We start from the raw sequence: 17,614 nt of genomic DNA on the forward strand, positions 1-17,614 counted from the left end.
AGAATAAAATGGTCTTGAATGCTAAAAACACGATAATATCTTATTATTCATGTCTTCCAAGTAGTTTTCTTCAATCAGATAATATTATCACTACACCCTTACTAAAGCAATTTCTTTCGACCTCAACTTTCGAATCTGATTATCCAAGATGGTTACACTCTAAAGTCAAATTCTTATCAAGTAATATTGAATCACATAGAACCACACAAGCACCTTCCTAATGATACTTGGTTACCATTGAAATATGAAACATAGGATGAACGTACGACAAACCAAGTGAAAAAACCAACTTGTAAGTTGCATCACAATACGCTAAATGAATAAAAATAATAATTATACCTTGGATTCAACTTGCGCTTCTCAAATCTTATCACACCCTTCATGGCTAAATCCTATAGTAGAACCTGCTCTCCCACCATGACTCTAAATCACAAATCTTTTAATATGCATAACTCTTTGGCCTACTCTAATTTCTAATCCATGTGAAAACCTATTATGAATTAATCAGACCTTGTCAAAGGAATATCTAGACAAAATTTCACCCCTGATCTAACCTAAAATGTCTCAAACTAACAAATCAGAGATTGACATTTCCTACCATACAATGCTTTAAATGATGTCATCTCAATTCTTGAAAGATAACTATTGTGGTATGCAACTCCCCTAAAAGCAAACAAATTATTCCAATGACCACCAAAATTTTGGTGTTTCTACTTCACTTACTAACAATTCTAACACCAAGATACAACTCTACTATGTGTCTCTTCATATGACACCACAAATAATGTTACTTCAAATCGCGATACATTTGGTATCCTAACTGACTAAAATATCTCAAATTATGGGCTCTTTCATGTTTGCTTTGATCAAATTATATGCATCACAAGTACATTTACATGTGACTACTTATTATCAAAACTTCCGCACCATCCAAAATCTCCTTCTTGGATTCTCCTTGTAATATCTTTCCTCAAATCTCAAATAAGTTTTCATCACCAAGTTGTCGGATCTGAATCTGCTCCAATAAGAATTTCCTCACCTTCCTGGAAGCCAAATTATACCAAATTTTGAAGTATCAAGTCTTACAAAGTTATTGGCTAAGGACTGGACATCCATAGCCAAGGGACACTCTCCCACATGTACCAAAAATAAACTACCTATACTCACTATCTTTCAAGCTAACGCCTCTACTATCACATTCACTTTGCCAAAACGATAAACGATAGTCATTCCATTGTTCTTGAGAAAGTCTAACCATCTCCATTGTCTTAAATTCAAATTCCTTTTATTAAATATTAGACTAAAACACCTCGCAATACAAACTATGAATATAATGCCTCTACAATTTTGATTCAACCACCACCACTGCCAAGTTTAATATATAACTAGAAAGTTCTTCTCATGAACTTTCAATTATCTCGAACATAAGCTATCACTTACCTTTCTAGATTAGTACCCAACCAATATCAATTCAAGATGCATTTTAATATGCAGTTTAATCCTCTCCCTACGAAGACAAAGTTCAAGTAGTAGTAAATGAATTATGCATCATTACAAGATCAGCGTTTTAAGGAATTACAAACATTTAGATTAGCTACGATATTATCATTGTTGAGCCCCAAGAAAATCCTTGGCCCAACTTACCTACTCAGCGGAACACTTTAAGCATTATTACAATGAACAAATTCATTTCTAATCAACTTTCCAATGAGATAACTCAGAATGTTTAAAGGTCAAACATTTAACTTGGCCAAAGTAGAAACTCAAGTCTTAACATAAAAAATTACAATATAAGATAACTGAACTACTGACTGTCTATGAAACTTCTAAAATAAGGAGGGATGTCAGGATAAGACCCCCGATCATTGTAACAAATGAAATACTAAAAGCAAATGATAACAAAAGAGCCTTCTGAAAAGCAAAGAGGCTCACCAACTGAATCTAAATGCTCAACTAGATCAACGAGGCGCTAGATGATGATCCTGGTTACCAGTGTCTTCATCATAAGGAGATGTAAGTGAAATGTCATCAGTACATAGAATGTACGACTATGCGAGGGAAATTCTAAAACAAGACATAAGCTTCAAAAGAACTAAAGAACTTACTTGGCCTAACTTACTAACTTACTGAGTAGAAAACTCTAAGTATTATTACAATGATCAAATGCATTTCTAATCAAGTGTTTAATGGGATAACTTAGAACGATTAAAGTTCAAACATCCAACTTGGCCAAAGTGGCAACTCAAGTCTTAACAGAAAAAATTACAATGTAAATATAACTAAACTATTAACTGTCTATGAAACCTCTAAAATAAGGAGGGATGTCGGAACAAGACCCCAGATCATTGTAACAAATGAAATACTAAAAGCAAATGATAACAAAGGAGCCTTCCGAAAAGCAAAGAGTCTCACCAACTGAATCTAAATGCTCAACGAGATCAACAAGGCGCTAGATGATGATCCTGGTTACCTATGTCTTCATCATAAGGAGATGTAAGTGAAATGTGCGAGGGGAATTCTAAAACAAGATATAAGCTTCAAAAGAACTGAAGAACTTACTTGTCCTAACTTACTTACTAAATAGAAGACTCTAAGTATTATTACAATGATGAAATGCATTTTTAATGAAGTGTTTAATGGGATAACATAGAACAATTAAAGGTCAAACATCCGACTTGGCTAAAGTGGCAACTCAAGTCTTAACATAAAAAATTAAAATGTAAATATAACTGAACTACTGACTGTCTATGAAACCGCTAAAATAAGGAGGGATGTCGGGACAAGACTTCCAATCATTGTAACAAATGAAATACTAAAAGCAAATGATAACAAAGGAGCCTTTCGGAAAGCAATGAGGCTGGCCAGCTAAATCTAAATGCTAAAATTTGAATCAACGAGACATTGGATGATGATCTTGGTTACCTGTGTCTGTATCATAAGAAGATGCGGGCCAAATGGAATTAGTATATGGAATGTACGAGTATGCGAGGGGAATTTTAAAACAAGACATAATCTTGAAAGAAACTGAAGAACTTACATAGCTCAACTCAAATTAACTGAACTCATTTCAATATAAAGCAGTATAAAACAACTGCAATATAAAGAAAAGCTTTTAAAACAATATGGACGTCAATTCTGTGTGTATGCAAAAATACAACATAATTCTAAAATGTATGTAAAAATACAAATAAACTATGTATATAAGAATACAAATACTTTTGTGGGAGTTTCTCTAACAGACAACCATCATGTAAGAGTTATTGTGATGATACAACATTTTTCCTCATGCTGTCAGAGTCATCCGATGTCTTGCCCAGTGTATAGTACCTGACTACTAAGTGAATCCACCAGTCTATGCTAAAAAAAACACTAAGAAATCATCTTAAAGTATGACCCTTTTCTATTCATGATGGCTACATGGTTTATGGGGCTGGGAGTTGTCTGAATCTCACCCATATTAGTGCTCACTACTACTCCCAAAATATATACTAGCTCTTGTTTACATCCCTACTCTACTCAAATAAGGCGAAACGTCGTGGTGACTCACAATAACCAATTAATTCAATTTTAAAAAAATTAAAGAATAAACGAATTTTAAAAGGAGTCGCCACCTAATTTTAGGAAAAACTAGCAAACTAATTAAATATCTACAAAACGATTAGATTCTAGGTAAGGGATCCAAGTTATTCCAAAAAGGGAAGGTGTTAGGCATCCTTAGATATCCACAACTATGGGTCTCAACTGAATTCATTTTTTTCAAATTGAGGAAGAAACAAAACAAAGAATTCTTCAGTCCAACTAAAGTACCAATGTTTGTCCTTGAATGAGTTCTAAATTTGACACGTGAAATAGACACGTTATATAAAGAGAAAGATACATACACAAACGCCAAAGGAAAACTTAAAAACATGATTAATTTAATACTAATTGAATGTGTCAAAATATAAATATTATGCTGAAGTTGCACCTTCATCATTCAAATATTCAGAGCAAAATAAGGCATATAATAAATTGAAGACCTTTAATATGCTACTCACAACATATGAGTTGTTAATTCCTGGGATGTTCGAATTAAACTATAATTATTTTTAATTAATTTATCAAGCAAAACTTTGGTTGGTTTGTCTTTTTTCTCTCATGTTAATTTTCAAAAAATATAACACTTGAGTTGTATTAAATCATGTTTTATTTCATTTCCAGCTTGTTAAGTTGGATGATTATATTGTCAATTATCATCACTTTATAATGTACTGTAATGGTATTGTATTTGTACTGTATTATTGTCATAATAGAATTTTAATAAAATATATCTTTGTTTCAATTCAATTACTTTTTTACTGTTGATGATGTATTGAGTGGTTCATTTCATGGTAGTTATTTGAGCGGTAGCTATTTGTCATTTTGGTGGGCTCTCTTGTTTCTCATTTTATGCTTTATTTTATGGGCAACTTTCACATATAGCAAAAATGAAATTTATGTTTGTATGTTATAGCAAAGTTTGTATAATTATGCTCCATGGCAAACTTATATATGTATAATTCGCTATACATACTCAATTGAAGCAAATTATATAAAATGAGAAAGAGAGAACTATATACAATTTGAATTGTATAAAACGAGAAAGAGAGAAAAGCAAAAAGAGACTTGTGCAGGGAATATACAATTGAATTGAATAGTATAAAATGAGAAAGAGAGAAATTATATACAATTTGAATTTGTATAAAACGAGAAAGGCAAAAGAGACTTGGGCAGGAAAATATTTCTATCGTATAATTATAAGTGTATAGGACGAAGATATATGTATTTGCATGTGTTTATACAATTTTCTCTCGCTTTATACAATTATAAACATAATTTATACAATTCTACCGTATAAAACGAGAGAGGCGAGCGACAGGAAGCGAGCGAGAGAGGGAGAGTGGCAAGCGAGAATATGAGGGAGAGAGGGACTAGCGAACACAAATAAATCAAAGGGTAGCTACTATATTAATTTTATACTATTAGTTTGTCATTCTATACCATTATCTCTTATTTTATTCTATTTGAGGAATACAAATATTGCTTGTATTTATTTTTAATTTTATTTTCATCACAAGAGACTCGTACACATGATAACTAGATTTTATAGGTGTTTTTGTTATTGGCTAGGTTAACCCCACTAAATTCACCCGATATGAATTTAAATGTAAATAAACTATAGTTCAGTTGACTTAGAAATTTTGATTATAGTTTAATGTTGATTTGTAGAAGTTAGTGTGTTTTTAATTATAGTTAGCTAATATTTACGAAAATTAAATTTTGATTATTAATTAAACACGTGGATAGGCTCACTCATTGAAGGGTGGGGGAAATGAAGGGAATCTTCACCGGTGAAAAACAAAGTCCAAGCTAAGCCCATAAAAGAAATAGTTAATGCTAAAGTATTGTAAAAACCTAGGGGGAGGGGAGGGGTTAAAAATTACATTTCTACACTATATATAATGTAAAAAAAATTATATTTCTTGTTGATTTGTAGGAGTTAGTCATGTTTTTAATAATACTTAGATTAATATTTGAGGAAATTAAATGAAAACCAATAATAATTGAACAACTGGATAGGTGTAAAACCAATAGTAAAATGTGTGTTTTTATTTTTTACAATTATATTTGAAAAAGAGAAACTCTCAAACAAGAAATCAAAGGGCTTGTTTTCATAATTTTTTTATACAATGTTATGTTCAAATATTCTTAACATGTAATGGGAAATATATGTGTGATGATACTTTGTGAAAACTGTAGGTCTTTGAATTTATTTTTTTTATTTTTTTAAAAGTTGATACAAAGAATATGTTACATGGTGATTAGAGTTCTTCCTTTAATTACCAAGATTAAATAGTAATGAAACATTAAGTTTATGTGTTTGCTTATACCTTCCTTCCTATCAGATGAATTTAATACAAGTTACTATGTATTTGATCGCTAATTTGATAATTTATATTAACTCTTCCAAACTGAGTAATATATGATTGGATCAATGTTACTAGAGTTCTGATTTTACTTGACATAAATTAGTAGTAGACTCTCCTTCTGAGTTAGGTTTGTATACATTTATGGAGTGAATCATCGGTTATTATATATGTATATAGTATGAATAGTTCTCCAATAGCATAAATTGGTTGTTCAAGATGCATGAATGTATATATGTATGTGATGATTTTTAATATAGATATTCAATGTTTACATGACAGCTTGTTTGATTTGATCTATTGTAACTATTAATTTAATCTCAAATTCAACATGTCTCCTTTTAATTCCCTTAGTACTGTTTTGGATCATAACAAACTTGAGGTCCTAACTATATTTATTAGAGGAGAAATCTTGACCTCGTGTTAACTCATGAAGAGTATAAGTTTGTACTCTATGAGGAATGTCTATTGAAATAAGAGGAACAATCTAGTGATGAGGATAAAGTAGTTTATCAGAAATGACGCAAAACTGATGAGATGACGTTGTGTTACATTATGGCTTCAATATTAAATGTGTGGCAACGTAACATCATCCGTAGTCAAAATTTGGAATTTTGGAAACTCTCAAACATATGTTTGGTGACTAGGGTCGATCAGATTAGTAGACTGCCATGAGACCTCTCATGAACACTAAGGTGGTTGAAGACACTCCTGTTAGAGACCATGTTCTAAACATGATAGGTCTTCCGAATGAACTAGAGGTTTTAAGGTCTTGGAGGATGAAATTGACAACGACTCTCAAGTTGAGATGATAATATAGTCTCTACTTGATAATTTTCAACAATTTTGTCAAAATTATAAAGTGAATAAGATGAATCTATTTTGTAAGTATTCTATTTTTTATTTCAAAATTTCAAAATTTAAGTTAATGCACATTTAATCAGTCGTTACTCTAAAAAGCATCATGACTCTTTAGAAAAGTGTAAAAATCAAGTTACTAATATAATACATATTCAGAGGATAACTCAATGAAATCGTTAATTTTTTAAATACATTTAATTCAATTTATCAGGTTAATCATTGATAAAAATATATATATTTATGAACCAATCAAATAAATTTAATTTAGCTTTTAATTTCTTTAGAATAGACTTTAAATAGTAAGAAGGAGATATAATGAAATTAAGAGGGGGGAAAATCAATTAAATAGATTTTACTAAAAGAATATTCACAACTTCTGAAATTTTTTTTTTCATTCGGTTAATCTTAAATTACTTTGTTTTACATACTAATAGTTTTCTAATTCAATTTTAAATTTAATAACAATTCTTTAAGTTAGAAATGAGAAGAGAACCTATAAATAAAATGAGCAATATAAATAAGAAGAATAAAAGATAAAAAAATATAAAAATTGTGACTAATAAATTTTAAAAAAGAAGTAACATAAAAAGAAAAATAAATAAAAATAATACTATTTTAAGTTGAATCCAAAAATATTGAGACCTTTAATTGGGTATTCTACATTCAAAACCTGAGCTGATCTCAACCTTTTCAAAGCAAAAACAAAAAGGTTAAAAAAATTTGATAAGCGAATCAAACTTAGGACATTCAAATCAACAATGAACCCCCTAGCCAATAAGTCACTCTCCTTAAACTAGAAATATACCTTATATAGTGTAATTTTTCAATGAAAAAGTTCGAATGAACTCAAAACGTCTGTCCCTGCCCTTAGTCAATATTTGAAAATAATAGTATTCCCTCTATGTCATCTCGTGTGAAGGTGAAACTGTTTTCTCCTTCATCTTAATATTTTTAGCTTATAAGAATATTTTGGATCATTAGTTATGTTGGCTTACAGTGTATTTCTTATAATTTCAAATTACTAACTTTACTTTAAAAACTTTTAACGAATTTGTACCAAAATTCGTAGTAGAAGTTTAAGTATTTTGACCTTTTGCACTTCAAATAAATTGAAAAAAAATTTATATCTTTGGTAAATTGTATTTATTTATTCTATCCCTCTTAACTCAAATATAAATAGAAAATTTGAAGTTGGACGGACTAGTTTGAGGGGTATTTCAAGTGATACAATAGCTATATATATATATATACACACACTCAATAATTACGATGACTTACTATAAATTCGATTTTAAGTTTGAACTCAAAAATTCTTAAAACTCTAATTCTACTTCTGTATTCATCTAGCCTCTTATCACACGTAAAAAAAAATACAATAAATAAATTGCCATAACTCAAATTATTTATATGTGACATAAAGAATCATGTGGCTCTAAAATTTTATTTCTTTGCGGTCCAATTAAAATTTTGATAATCCACCAAATTGAAGAGCCAAAATGCCTTATTGAGGTGCCAAATACTAATTAAGAAGAACACAAAACAAAATAAAAACACCTACTCATAAATTATTAACTGTATCTCATTGCTAATATGACATTTAATGGGAGAGTATGAAAATCGATAATTAGGATATATTGTTAATATATAATCAAACGTTTTATTTCTTCCTAGTGGTAGAGTAAGGTTCTAATCTAGAGCCCCTATCCCCTTACCATAACTGTTTAGTATTATGCAAGTTATTTTTTTTTACTTTGATCATCTCTAATATTTTTGCTGTCGTTATTTTTGTTTTTTTAATATAATTTTTGTCATATTTTTTGTTGTTACAATACTTTCAAATCATGTTTTGAAGAATGATTTCTTGATCTGAGGATCTATAGTAAACATTCTTTCTATCAAATAAAGATACGTATAACTTATAAGATCTGCATACATTCTATTCTTCTCAAACCCCACTTATATGAAATGATACCAGATGACTGAGTCAATATCTCAAAAGGTCACTCAAGTTTAAGAATATATCTACTAAAGTTATTAAACTTTCTTTACTATCAATAAAATCACTCAACTTAGATATGTGGATCAATAAAATCACTCAACTCAATTTATCATTAAAAAATTATCATAGATAAATAAATTTTTATGCCATGTAAATATGAACTCCATAAATTAATAAAATTAAAAAAAATCCATCAAGATTTTTTTATGAATAAACTTAATAATTTATTTGGATATTATTATATAATTCAAATGTATTATTACGAGCTATATTAAGAAAAAGTTAGGGTATTGTATGGTAAATAATTGGGGTACATGATTTTTATCATATAAAAATATATAGACGTTGGCTTAATAACTCGAACTCAGCAAATATTGCTCTGTTACGATCATTAAATTATAAAAATAAATTGACGTCTTATAATTATTTTTCGTTGCAATCATTAAGCCCTATGATGATATCAGTATAAAGTAATTGGTAAGGTAACATTCATTCTGATTCCAATTTTAAGTGCATAATAATATTATACTAATATTTATTTCACTAATTAAATTTATTCTTAAATATTTATATATATTTATTTTGCTATGTCAATTTTTTTTATAATAAAATTAGTTGAGCGATTTGATGGATACGAAGTCATAAATTGAATGACTTAACTAAATAAATTATTAAAGTTTGAATGATATTATTGATAAAAAGATATAAGTTAAATGATTCTATTGATATAAAATAAAGTTAAAATATTGTTACATAACTAACCATCCTTTTCAATTTTAATAAATTAACTCCTCTTTTATATCGTTCTAATGAAAATTTCTTCCAAACAACATAAATACTAAGTTCATCATTTATTGACTAATTCATATATATTATTTGAGTAATATCTATGCAATTTTTTACAATGTTTATATCATGTCATTTAAAAGATAAGGACAGATGCCAATAAGTGGTAGTAACTACATTATAAATAGGCCCATCCTATTAGCATAACTTAAACCCACAAATTAAGCTTGAAAAAAAGCAAACCTTAGAACAAACAAGCAATGGCTGCTTCTTCTGCTGATAAGTGTCGCCCCTTGGCTAATTTTCACCCATCTGTTTGGGGATATCATTTCCTTTCTTATACTCATGTCAGTCTTTTTTTCTTTTTCCATGTTTTAAGACGTAACATAATATTTGAATAATCAACATATGATGAGTATTTTTTGCATGTAGGAAATTACTAATCAAGAAAAAGTTGAAGTTGATGAGTACAAAGAGACAATTAGAAAAATGCTGGTGGAAACTTGCGACAATAGCACTCAAAAGCTTGTGTTGATAGACGCGATGCAACGATTGGGAGTGGCTTATCATTTCGATAATGAAATTGAAACATCCATTCAAAACATTTTTGATGCATCGTCCAAACAGAATGATAATGACAACAACCTTTACGTTGTGTCTCTTCGTTTTCGACTTGTGAGGCAACAAGGCCATTACATGTCTTCAGGTAAATCTATTCTATTACTTTTCTTTATTAATTATCAAGGTTAATTTTTTTGACTAACAATGAACATTCATGTCTAATTAACCAGATGTGTTCAAGCAATTCACCAACCAAGATGGGAAATTCAAGGAAACACTTACTAATGATGTCCAAGGATTATTGAGTTTGTATGAAGCATCACATCTGAGAGTGCGTAATGAGGAGATTCTTGAAGAAGCTCTTACATTTACCACCACTCATCTCGAGTCTATTGTCTCCAACTTGAGCAATAATAATAACTCTCTTAAGGTTGAAGTTGGTGAAGCCTTAACTCAGCCTATTCGCATGACTTTACCAAGGATGGGAGCTAGAAAATACATATCCATTTACGAAAACAATGATGCACACCACCATTTGCTTTTGAAATTTGCTAAATTGGATTTTAACATGCTGCAAAAGTTTCACCAAAGAGAGCTTAGTGATCTTACAAGGTAGAGTATTGTTTGATCTATATATTTTCTTAATTAATTACATGGAATGTTAATTTGGAATAAAAATAATGTATGTATGTAGGTGGTGGAAAGATTTGGATTTTGCAAATAAATATCCATATGCAAGAGACAGGTTGGTTGAGTGTTACTTCTGGATATTAGGAGTGTATTTTGAGCCAAAATATAGTCGTGCGAGAAAAATGATGACAAAAGTACTCAACCTGACCTCCATTATTGACGACACTTTTGATGCTTATGCAACCTTTGACGAACTTGTGACTTTCAATGATGCAATCCAGAGGTAAAACATCAAAATTTCACAATTATAAAATAATCCCTCACTAGTGAATATGAGTAAGTAAATATGTTTTCCTGTTGTTATTATGAAATCTATATGCATAAGACACAAGTAAGAGCTAATTAGCTTGTGGTTTTGATGATATATATTAGATGGGATGCTAATGCAATTGATTCAATACAACCATATATGAGACCTGCTTATCAAGCTCTTCTAGACATTTACAGTGAAATGGAACAAGTGTTGTCCAAAGAAGGTAAACTGGACCGTGTATACTATGCAAAAAATGAGGTAATTTTATTGTTTACTCAACCCACATAAATATATCAATTAAGTAAATTTTGATAATTGTTGTCTAGTTACATTTAATTTTATCTTATTAATTTGTGAGAATTTAATTTATATTCTCATATTATAATACCCTCCTTATTTGCTATGGAAACATTATCATTAAATTACTTGTTAATTTTTTAGATGAAAAAGTTGGTGAGAGCCTATTTTAAGGAAACCCAATGGTTGAATGATTGTGACCATATTCCAAAATATGAGGAACAAGTGGAGAATGCAATCGTAAGTGCTGGCTATATGATGATATCAACAACTTGCTTGGTCGGTATAGAAGAATTTATATCCCACGAGACTTTTGAATGGTTGATGAATGAGTCTGTGATTGTTCGAGCTTCCGCATTGATTGCCAGAGCAATGAACGATATTGTTGGACATGAAGTAAGTGCAATGATAATACTTCTCTATTTCCTTGCTTGTAAAGATAAGTATATACTAAATGATTGAGACCAGAAATATTAATTAAGATTCAAATTTTTATTAAATGTAAATAAATGAAGCTTAATAATGTCTCGACTCATAAAAAATAGTAGTACTTCTTATTGTTCACTTTGTGTAAGGGTCGAACTAACTACTCTTTGGTGTGATTTTTTTTAATTATATATATATATATATATATAAAGTTTCTGAAGAAAAAATCATTAAATAAACTCATTTAACTCTCTCAGTTGATTTGTCGAAGTGACTTAAAAGATTTTCTGTCCCTCCATTACAATGATGACAGCAAAATGATACTACTACTAATAATAAAGAGATAAAATGGTACACATAGAACTGCAAATAATTAACAATAATAAATAGAGAAAGAAAGAAAAAGGAACAAATATATTGTATGTATTGAATTTTCTTCAAAGTTAGTGAAGAAGCCTATAATATAATACCAAAAACTGTTTACAATGTGTAATAATATGTAGGGTTGGTATTGAAATCAATTATTTCATGTAGGATGAACAAGAAAGAGGACATGTAGCTTCACTTATTGAATGTTACATGAAAGATTATGGAGCTTCAAAGCAAGAGACTTACATTAAGTTCCTGAAAGAGGTCACCAATGCATGGAAGGACATAAACAAACAATTCTTCCGTCCAACTGAAGTACCAATGTTTGTCCTTGAACGAGTTCTAAATTTGACACGTGTGGCTGACACGTTATATAAAGAGAAAGATACATATACAAACGCCAAAGGAAAACTTAAAAACATGATTAATTCAATACTAATTGAATCTGTCAAAATATAAATATAATGCTGAAATTGCACCTTCATCATTCAACTATTCACAGCAAAATAAGGCATATAATAAATTGAAGACTCACAACATATGAGTTGTTAATTCCTGGGATGTTTGAAATAAACAATAATTGTTTTTATTTAATTTGCTAAGCAAAAGTGAAATATACAACACTTGAGTTGTATTAAATCATGTTTTATCTCATTTCCAGCTTGTGAGTTTGGATTATTATATTGTTAATTATCATCACTTTATAATGTACTGTAATCGTATTGTATTTGTATTGTAGTGTTGTCATAATAAAATTTGAATAAAATATATTTTTGTTTCAATTCAATAACTTTTTTATTGTTGATGATGTATTGAGTGGTCCATTTTATGGTAGTTATTTGTCATATTGGTGGGCCCTCTTATTTCTTATTTTATGCTTTATTTTATGGGCAACCTTCACATATAGCAAACATGAAATTCATATTTGTATGCTATAACAAAGTTTGCATAATTACGCTCCATAGCAAACTTATATATGTATAATTCGCTATACATATACAATTGAATCAAATTGTATAAAATGAGAAAGAAAGAAACTATATACAATTTGAATTGTATAAAACGAAAAAGAGAGAAAAGCAAAAAGAGACTTGTGCAAGGAATATACAATTTAATTGAATAGTATAAAATGAGAAAGAGAAATTATATACAATTTGAATTTGTATAAAACGAGAAAGGCAAAAGAGACTTGGACACGGAAAATTTTTTATCGTATAATTATAAGTGTATAGGACGAAAATATATGTATTTGCATGTGTTTATATAATTTTCTCTTGCTTTATACAATTATAAACATAATTTATACAATTCTACTGTATAAAACGAGAGAGGCGAGCGACAGGAAGGGAGCGAGAGAGGGAGAGTGGCGAGCGAGAATATGAGGGAGAGAGGGACTGACGAACAGTTTGCTATGAAACACAAATAAATCAAAGGGTAGCTATTATATTTATTTTATACTATTAGTTTGTCATTCTATACAATTATTCTTTATTTTATTTTATTTGAGGAATAAAATATTGCTTGTATTTATTTTTTAATTTTATTTTCATCACAAGAGACTTGTACACGTGACAACTAGATTTTGTAAGTGTTTTTGTTATTGGCTAGGTTAACCCCACTAAATTCACCCGATATGAATTTAAATGTAAATAAAGAATGGTTCAGTTAACTTGGAAATTTTCAGAATGTTTCATGAATACGATTGATATAAAAATTTTAAATACAAGTAATACAAGAGCCGAAGGAATATTAATACAAAAGTTTTTAATACCAGTGATACAAGATGCAATACATATGATATGTTTGATTCCCAAAAATGACTTACTCTTCACCAATCCTAAAATTTACACTAGCTATAATGATAATTAATGGGTTTAATTAACTTAAACATGGTATATTTGAGGAATCGAGTGAGTAAGTGCATGCATTTATAGACTTAGATAGAAATTGGAGAGAGAAAATAAAGAACGTTGCTATATTTAAGCCCCTAAAGACACCTAAAGTTTCTTGTTGACAAAATCAAATCACGTGTCCTTACACATTATTGAAAAAAACCTATGTAAAAAAAATCTTAAACCCCATGTATAGTCACGGAGAAAAAAACGATCAATAAAGTCTTAAACAACATTGATAGCGCCCCATAGAGAAACTGAATTTTATACATGTTGAAAAAAATGAATCAGTTACATCCATTACAAAGTATATATTCTACACTATAAAGCTGACGATTAACAATTAATATTTTCTAACTAACTACACTATATATAATGTAAAAAGAATTTATCTTTCTTGTTGATTAGTAGGAGTTAGTCATGTTTTTAATAATAGTTAGATTAATATTTGAGGAAATTAAATGAAAACCAATAATAATTGAACAACTGGATAGGTGTTACTCGGGAGAGTTGGCAAAATAGTCAGTCTCAAGACTTAATTGGACATTAAGTCATAAGTCTTGAAAAATTTGTGGTATACTCACTAATTATAACATAAGTCATGTGAACTACTTGGGACATACAAAAGCATCTTCTAAGTTTTAATATATACATGTTAGTCCCCCTATTTTCAAAAAGATATGAAATAATATGTGTATTTTTATTTTTTACAATTATATTTGAAAAAGAGAAACTCTCAAACAAGAAATCAAAATAGGGGCTTGTTTTCATAATTTTTTTTTAATACAATGTTATGTTCAAATATTCTTAACATGTAATGGGAAATATATGTGTGATGATACTTTGTGAAAACTGTAGGTCTTTGATTTTTATTTTTATTTTTTAAAGTTGATACAAAGAATATGTTATATAGTGATTAGAGTTCTTCCTTTTAGTTACCAAGATTAAATAGTAATGAAACATTAAGTTCATGTGTTTGCTTAGACCTTCCTCCCTATCATATGAATTTAATACAAGTCACTATATATTTGATAATTTGTATTAACTCTCCCAAACTGAGTAATATATGATTGGATCGATGTAACTAGAGTTCTGATTTTACTTGACATAAATTAATAGTAGACTCTCCTTCTGAGTTAGGTCTGTATACATTTATGGAGTGAATCATCGATCATTGTATATGTATATAGTGTTTGAATAGTTCTCCAGTTAATATAGATATTCAATGTTTATATGACTGCTCGTTTGATTTGACCTATTGTAACTATTAATTTTAATCTCAAATTCAGCATGTCTCCTTTTAATTCTCTTAGTACTATTTTGGATCATAACAAACTTGAGGTCCTAACTATGTTTATTGGAGGAGAAATCTTGACTTCGTGTTAACTCATGAAGAGTATAAGTTTGTACTCTATGAGGAATGTCTATTGAAATAAGAGGAACAATCTAGTGATGAGGATAATGTAGTTTATCATAAATGACGCAAAACTGATGAGATGACGTTGTGTTACATTATGGCTTCAACATCAAATGTGCGGCAATGTAACATCATCCGTAATCAAAATTTGGAATTTCGGAAACTATCAAACATATGTTTGGTGACTAGGGTCGGTCAGATTAGTAGACTGCCATGAGACCTCTCATGAACACTAAGGTGGTTGAAGACGCTCCTGTTAGAGACCATGTTCCGAACATGATAGGTCTTCTGAATGAACTAGAGGTTTTTAGGTTTTGGGGGATGAAATTGACAACGACTCTCAAGTTGAGATGATAATATAGTCTCTACTTGATAGTTTTCAACAATTTTGTCAAAATTATAAAGTGAATAATATGAATCTATGTTTGGCACAATTGTTGAATCATGAGTTGCAGATGGCAGAGACAATTGTAAAAACCGACATCATCTATGACACTATGTGTTAAGAAAGGTTTTACTTCTAAGCCGCGAGTTGAGTTCACCTTGGCCATTTGTAGCTTGGGGTATGGATGTCATCGGTTCGATAGAGTCAGGCGCTTCTAATGGACACAGATTTATTTTGGTTGCCATTGATTATTTCACCAAGTGGGTGGAAGCAACTTCTTACAAGTCGGTAATCAAGAAAGTTGTAGCTGATTTTGTTCACAACAATTTGATATGCAGATTTGGAATGCCAGTATCCATCATTACTGATAATGGTGCAAATCTCAACAATCACTTGATGAGAGATATATGTGAGCAATTTAAGATTACTCAACGAAACTCAACCGGTTATCGTCCTCAAATGAATAGAGCTGTAGAGGCCGCCAATAAGAACATCAAGAAGATTCTGAGGATAATGATCGACAATCATCGAGGTTGGCATGAGATGTTACCATATGCTTTGTTGGGGTACCAAAGGACTGTCTAAACATCGGTTGGATCACTCCTTACTTGCTAGTATATGGAACAAAAGCAGTCATACCTGCTGAAGTTGAAATACTGTCTTTGAGAATTATCCAAAAAGCTTAGTTAAGTAATGATGAATGAGTCAGCAAGAGTATCGATCAACTAACTTTTGATTAACGAGAAGAGAATGGTTGTCGTTTTTCATGGTCAATTGTATCGACAGAGAATGATTCGAGCTTTCCACAAGAGATTCAGAGCCAGAATTTTTGAAATCGGACAATTGGTACTTAAGCACATTTTTCCTCATCAAGACGAGTACAAAGGAAAATTCGCACCAAATTGACAAGGTCCTTACATGGTTCACAAAGTATTATGTGGAGGTGCTTTGGTCCTGTCGGAGATGGATGACAATGCATGGTCGAAATCGATCAACTCAGATGCTGTCAAAAAATACTACGTGTGAAGCTTCAGTTTACATTTCTGTTATTTCCTTGTAATTTTTTATCTGCTTGTAATTGTTTCGTTTAAAGTTATATCTCTTTTGTAATAAACTACGTCTGACCTGAATTCTCAAGTATGAGATTCGTAGGTGGCCTATATCAGCTTCAGTCACTCCTTTTATCCCCTTTAACATTTCTTTGTATTTGAACTGCGTCCGATCTGAATTCTCAAGAATGAGATACGTAGGCGGCCTATGTCGGCCTCGATCGATTTCTTTGTAAAGTTTCTTATTATTGTTAACCTTGAGGGGGAACTATGTTTGACCTGATTCCTGCCTCAACGGGATACGTAGGCGCCACAAGGGTTTGGTCATATCTCTCGTAAGATTTTTATTCCTCTTTACAGTAGAAACTGGGACATAATTTTTTAGAGGGTTTCAAAATTCTTGAGAATAAGATTTTTCCTCAACAAGTCAAGATTGAAGATATTTCGAGATTTGCAACTGGGACAGAAATTTTGAGAGGATCTTAAAAATTCCATGACTCACTTATTGACAATTAAAGATAAATCAAGACAGTTAACTGGGACGGAAATTTCGAAGATGGCCTCAAAATTTTAAACATGGGTTTATCGACAATGTAGAGTGACTTTGGATACTCCCCATCGAAAAACCAGATATATCTCCAAGCATCAGGATCAAAGAAGTTCACTAAGCCTGACGTCACATGA

The 17,614-nt window shown here is 30.3% G+C and overlaps 1 protein-coding gene across 1 annotated transcript; it reads left to right on the forward strand.

Annotated features, from left to right (window-relative positions):
* Positions 1–9,814: 9,814 nt before the first annotated feature.
* Positions 9,815–12,826, forward strand: SSTLE1 (sesquiterpene synthase 1). The gene is made up of 7 exons (NM_001247126.2): positions 9,815–9,938; positions 10,024–10,297; positions 10,383–10,764; positions 10,847–11,065; positions 11,215–11,353; positions 11,537–11,788; positions 12,353–12,826. Exons 1-7 carry the CDS (start codon positions 9,852–9,854, stop codon positions 12,644–12,646), a joined length of 1,647 nt encoding a protein of 548 aa, NP_001234055.1. The 5' UTR covers positions 9,815–9,851; the 3' UTR covers positions 12,647–12,826.
* The last annotated feature ends 4,788 nt before the right edge of the window (positions 12,827–17,614 follow it).

The sequence above is a fragment of the Solanum lycopersicum genome, chromosome 6 (assembly GCF_036512215.1).
Source record: "Solanum lycopersicum chromosome 6, SLM_r2.1".
Classification (NCBI taxonomy): domain Eukaryota; kingdom Viridiplantae; phylum Streptophyta; class Magnoliopsida; order Solanales; family Solanaceae; genus Solanum; species Solanum lycopersicum.